The sequence below is a fragment of the Asparagus officinalis genome, chromosome 6 (assembly GCF_001876935.1).
Source record: "Asparagus officinalis chromosome 6, Aspof.V1, whole genome shotgun sequence".
Classification (NCBI taxonomy): Eukaryota; Viridiplantae; Streptophyta; class Magnoliopsida; order Asparagales; family Asparagaceae; genus Asparagus; species Asparagus officinalis.
The window spans coordinates 64,200,865-64,206,848 of NC_033799.1; the positions used below are offsets into that span (position 1 = coordinate 64,200,865).

General features: G+C 36.5%; 1 protein-coding gene across 1 annotated transcript; it reads right to left on the reverse strand.

The window, feature by feature from the left end:
• On the reverse strand, positions 285-2,769 carry LOC109846251. Its single transcript, XM_020415474.1, has 5 exons — positions 2,064-2,769; positions 1,600-1,963; positions 1,252-1,512; positions 1,066-1,165; positions 285-977 (listed from the first exon to the last, which is right to left on the reverse strand). Exons 1-5 carry the CDS (start codon positions 2,767-2,769, stop codon positions 285-287), a joined length of 2,124 nt encoding a protein of 707 aa, XP_020271063.1.

The window sequence follows — 5,984 nt, forward strand, 5'->3', positions numbered from 1 at the left end:
AATTTCAGCACCAACGGTTCCAACCGTTGGTGTATATATATATATATATATATATATATATATATATATATGAGATGCATGCAATACATGTATATAGTGAACATGTACATATAAAAAAATGTATATAATCAGGTTTATTGTGATTGCCCACCCAACCAAGCATTGTGTATATAGTGAACATGTATATGCATGTATATAGTGAACATGTATAAACATGTATATGCATGTATATAGTGAATGTAACAAAGTGAACGTATGTGTGTATGAATTTTTTTTTGTGATTACTACCTTTTTCTTTTTACAGACTCCTTAGACGTTGTAGGAATGTCTACAATGATTTCATGTTCAAAATCATTCCGAACCCATGAAACTTCATGCTCAACCTGAGATTCATTTGGATCTATAGAAATAGAAGCTTGTAACAATCTAAGTCCGTCATCATCAGAATCTGTCTCAGCATTGTCCTCTTTGTCAACATCCACAAATTGTGGGACATCGTAAGTATTCTTAGGCTTCCATCGGCTAACAACACTCCATTCAGGATGTTTCAAGCACTTTGAGTAGTATACTTGAAATGCTTGTTCCGGGAATATATATGGTTCATCTTCAAACTCAAAAAGATTAGTGTTTACACTAGTCAATCCATATTCATCTTTCCAAGTCCTATATGTTTCTCTCCACTTTCCATGTCCAGTTTTTGTATGATACCAAACACACTTGAATAAATAAATTAGTTTTGCTCTTCCGGGATAGCGAATACCGAGTATTCTATCTAAATACCCATAGTAAATTATTCCTTCAGTGCCAATAGCCGCAATTCCACTATTCTGGGTGGTCCGAGATTCTTCTATTTCCTTGATTTCAAACTTGTACCCGCTTACACCAAATCCATTGTAGTATGCAACCTCTCGGCTCGGATATTTAGATAGACATCTCAAATCCTTATCCAATGTTAATTCTACTTTTGGATCTTGGACCTGACAAAACAGTTTGTGTGGTAATTATATAAAGATACAAGTTTAGGTTAAGATAATGACATATAAATGTTGACAAAGAAAATCTTACATAATTTATAAACCAGCTACAAAAATTATCATGATGATGTTTTTCCAATCGTTCAACATTCCAATTAGGATGCTCTTCACGTAATTCATCCTTGTGAATTCTGTTCTCAACATGAATTGTTATAACATTAACATCATATTATTTTATATATACATACATATAACAATTAATATAAAACATACTTACTCTCTAACTTCCTCGAGGCATATGCTATTGAGGATGATAAATCGATGTATATCATTAATAAATGTGAGTCCCATTTTTGTGTAAGTTGGTTTGCCATATTTTCCGTCATGAATACTCACAGGTCTATTGAGCTTTGTCTCTATATTTTCATCCAAATAACGGGAACAAAATGTTGTTACTTCCTCCAAGAGACAACCTTCCATAATAGAACCCTCTGGCCAATTTCTATTTCGTATATAATTTTTTAGAGTCAAAAGGTACCTACAAAAACTCACATCAAATTACTAAACACAATAATGTAGGAGATAGAAATTATATCTATTGCATCAAATGAAAATTTAAAGTTACCTTTCTATAGGATACATCCACCTATATTGTACCGGTCCTGCAAGTCTAGCCTCTTTTGCAAGATGAACAATCAAGTAGATTATGATATCAAAGAACGACGGTGGAAAAATTCTCTCAAGCTTGCACAATATCAAAGGTATTGCTTTCTCTAGCTTTTCTAGCTCCTTGTCATTGACATTTTTAGCACACAATTCTCTAAAGAAGGTGCAAAGTTCATTGATCACTAAACCAACGGATCCTGGAAGAGAAGTCCTTAGGGATAGTGGGAGAAGATGTTGCATAATAACATGGTGATCATGACTCTTCAACCCATCGATCTTGCCTTTCACAGTCTTTATCTTCTTATTAAATGATCCTGAAAAGCCTGTGGGAACCTTCAACTCATGTAATACCTCTAAAAACATTTTTTTCTGATTTTGACATATGATAAACGACATTGGGGAGTACAAATTTGCCCGGATTACCAGCTTTAGGTACAGGATGCAATTCTTTTCTAATGTTGAAGTGCTGCAAATCTCTCCGAGCTTGGAGGTTGTCTTTTGATTTTCCATCTTTACAAAGAAGCAAGTTAAGTATGTTCTCAGATACTCCCTTCTTAATGTGCATCACGTCCGGATTGTGACGCACGGTATTTGTCTTCCAATAGGGCAATTCAAAGAAAACACTTTTTTTGTTCCATCCTTGTGGTCTTTCCTGTTTTTCCTTTACTTTTCCGAAAGTTATATTTCCGTAAACATTCCACTGAGCAAGTATGTCCTTTCCGGATAGGGGGACTGGAGCCTTTCTATGCTCTGTAGTACCATCAAAGTGAACAGCATCATCCCTATAAGGATGATCTTCTTCCAACATACGTCGATGACCGAAATAACAGATTTTTTTGCTAAAGGGCAACCATGTCGATGATGTATCGGCATGGCAGTAAGGACATGCTTTATAACCGTGTACGGAATAACCTGATAGCATTCCATATGCAGGAAAGTCATTAATTGTCCACATTAAGGCTGCACGCATTGTGAATGTTTCCCCTTTGTCTGCATCATATGTCTCTACACCATCAACGAATAAAGACTGTAACTCATCGATGAGAGGTCGAAGGTAGACGTCGATATTGTTACCCGATGAACTCTGCCCATCAATAAGAAGAGGCAACAGAAAGTATGATTGATCCATCGCTAACCGCGGTGAAAGATTATATATCATCATTATAACAGGCCATGTACTGTGCGGATTGCCATTAAAACTAAAGGGGCAAAAACCAGCGCTAGCTAATCTGAGCCTAATATTACGGGGATCTTGACTAAATATTGTGTGCAACTTGTCGAAATCCTTCCATGCTGACGAATCTCTTGGATGACTCATTTTACCATGTTCACTTGGAATAGCACGGTATGCCAAGTCATTGCCACCGCTATCTTCTTACACCTGTAGAGCCTCTGCAGCCTCTGTGTCACAGGAAAGTATCGTACCACCTTGACTGGTATGTCATTCTTGTTAGCATGTACTTTCTTCTTATATCTAGAAACTCCACAGTTGGGGCACTCTTTCAGTTTAGAATTTTTTTTTCCAAAACAACACACAATCATTAGGACATGAATGAATCTTCTCACAATTCAAACCCAGATCTGACATTATCCTTTTAGCTTCATACCAACTTTGAGGCATATTGTTCCCCAGAGGCATAGAATCTTTCAGGAATTTTAGAAACATCGTAAATGACTTGTTGCTCCATTTTTTTAGGCATTTAATCTAGAAAAGTTGAACGAACCATGATAGTGTGGAATATTTTGCATTCTCATAAATTGGTCTTTTGACATCTTTCATGTACTTCTCATACTCATCTACATGTTCTTGTCCGGAAGGATGATCATCTTTAGCAAGATTGGAGTCACCAAAAGCAACTTCTATCATTTCCTCCATCTCCTCTTCTGGAAATAAATTTTCTTCATTGTCTTCTTCTTCATTATCGGCAATATTAGGAGCTACGATTTCTCCGTGATATACCCAAATTGTATAATCCTTAATAAAACCATGCTTAACAATGTGAAGTCCTTCATCTTCCTCCTTACGATGCATCCTATTCCCACAATGATTGCACGGACAAAGAATCATCCCATATTGGATCCTATTGTGTTCACGCACAAAATTTATGAAAGAGGCAACTCCTACAATGAATTCAGGCTTTGTGCGTTTTTCACGATTCACATACATCCAATCCTTAACTCTGATATAGTCATTCAATGAATTCAGGCTTTGTGCGTTTTTCACGATTCACATACATCCAATCCTTAACTCTGATATAGTCATGTGCCATACCAACCTAAATTAGTCAAAGTTAGCGATAAAATTTCTTAGAAAGTAAATTCAGCATATTAAAAATGTGGTACGATCAAAATAAAGATAAACAAGTTTCAAGAAAGTAAATTGCACAATTTAGCTTAGCAAGACTTTGCAAAGCACAAAGACCAGGTTAATTTAATTTACAATGGATTGCAACCGGTAAATATCATTCATAACATGCAATACCAATTCATAATGACTAAATATGTAAAACTAACAATTCTTCACACTACAACTAAGCAATAAGCATACTAAGTAGAGATGTCCTTGTTTAGCTCAAGAAACATGAAGAATGTCAGATAGGGATATGCAAAGTTCTTGGAATAGAAATTTACAATAATATATATCTAAAATAATAAACATAAAAGATGTCCCATGGACTGAGAGTTACTGTCCATGGGAAATGCAAAGTTCTATTAAATTGAAGCAATAAAAAATGAGATTCAAAAAAAAACAATGGATAAACTAAAGACCTTTTGTTGAAAAAACAGTGGATAAAAAAAGTGTTACTGTCTTTTTAATTTTTCAAGCTTTGGGAAGAAAACACAGTGAGTCAAACCAATCACAGGTTAAACATGAAACAAGAATCAATTTGCCAAATTCCCCAAATTGTTGCTCTCATGAAACAACTCTCAGGTTAAACATGACCTGAAAGAATCAGTCAACATTAAACAAAGATGAAACAAAAATATTTTACCTCAGTAAGAACTGCAAGTTCAAATTGACATCACCACATGCACAAGAGGTCACAAAAAAGCTGCACATGCATAATAAACTGCTGAAAATAAACATAACTAGAATCCGTGTATCATAACAATCACCAACCAAATGTATCTCATACAGCCAAAACACTTATAAACAGGTAATCATCAACGATCCAGCAACTACTACATAGTATCCCCTTTTCACCCATCCTCAACCAAAGCATAATAATTTATTTCAGATTGCCCCCCACCATGAAACTTTTATAACAAGACAACCAGACTTGTAAAGTAGAACCAAAGGCAAAGAGCTCCCAATCTTGCAAATTTTAAAAATGTTTTATGAATTATTTTCTCTTCTATATCACACTAAGACCATTGATCCTCAAGTAAAATGCAAACTTTGAATCTTCAGTCAAACTATACCATGCCAATTGGGACCATATAGAAGATATTAGCTTAAAATAAACAAGGCTAGCCTTTGAAAAGATTACCCGACGGAAGCAGCGGTAAACTGAGGATTTGGGGCGAAAATGAGGAAGAACTCCGATTTAGGGTTTTTTTATGGGATTCGGCGGTAAACTGCACGATCGACGTCGGTGGCAAACTTCAGGGCTTGATGGCGGCAGAGAACTCTGACTGAGGCGGTGAACTATGATGGAAGCGGCGAGTTCAAAAAATCCTAGTTCAGGGCTCGATGCAGGCTCGACGGCAGCTGTGAACTCCGACGGTAGTGGCGAGAGAGAGAGAACGGTGGTAATTTCTTGTTTCTGATGAGAGAGAGCGAGAGATCGAGAAAGAGCAAGAGTGTAAGACCCCGTTGATTTTGATAATTCATACATGTGGATATTAGTGAAACGCAATATTCAATATGTGAAAAATATCTTCATGGCATGGTTGTGCATGAAATCTAGCATTTTTGAGCTTATGAGAATGTATATATGCATTAGTTATGAGGTTGAGTTTGCAAATTTGCAAATCATAAGCATCAGAGTCGAAGAACTAAGTTTTCAGCTCATGAGTCGACCCATAACTGTCATGAGTCGACTCATGATATCATCTCCCTTTGTCATAAGCCTCTGCTGAGTCGACTCATAATCTTATGAGTCGACCCATGAGTCATGAGTCGACTCACGACTGAACATAAGTCGACTCATCGAGGGTTTTCTGGTTTTTCTGGGTCGGGTTTGTTTGGGTTTCGGGTCGGGTTTTAACTGTTTATATATATGCTCCTCTACCCGAAAACACTTCATTTTCATCAGTTCTCCCCAGAAACCCTAGTCCCCCTCTCTCCTCTCTCAAACCCTAGGTGTTCTTGGTGATTTTGGGACGTTTCAAAGGATTTTT

Excerpts from the sequence above, each read along its gene's own strand:
- LOC109846251 (XM_020415474.1), bottom strand. The coding sequence starts at position 2,769 with ATGGATCAATCATACTTTCTGTTGCCTCTTCTTATTGATGGGCAGAGT. Across the intron at positions 1,964-2,063 it reads GCATCCTGTACCTAAAGCTG|GCTTTTCAGGATCATTTAAT; the intron begins GTAATCCGGGCA and ends AGGTTCCCACAG. Across the intron at positions 1,513-1,599 it reads TGGATGTATCCTATAGAAAG|GTACCTTTTGACTCTAAAAA; the intron begins GTAACTTTAAAT and ends GAGTTTTTGTAG.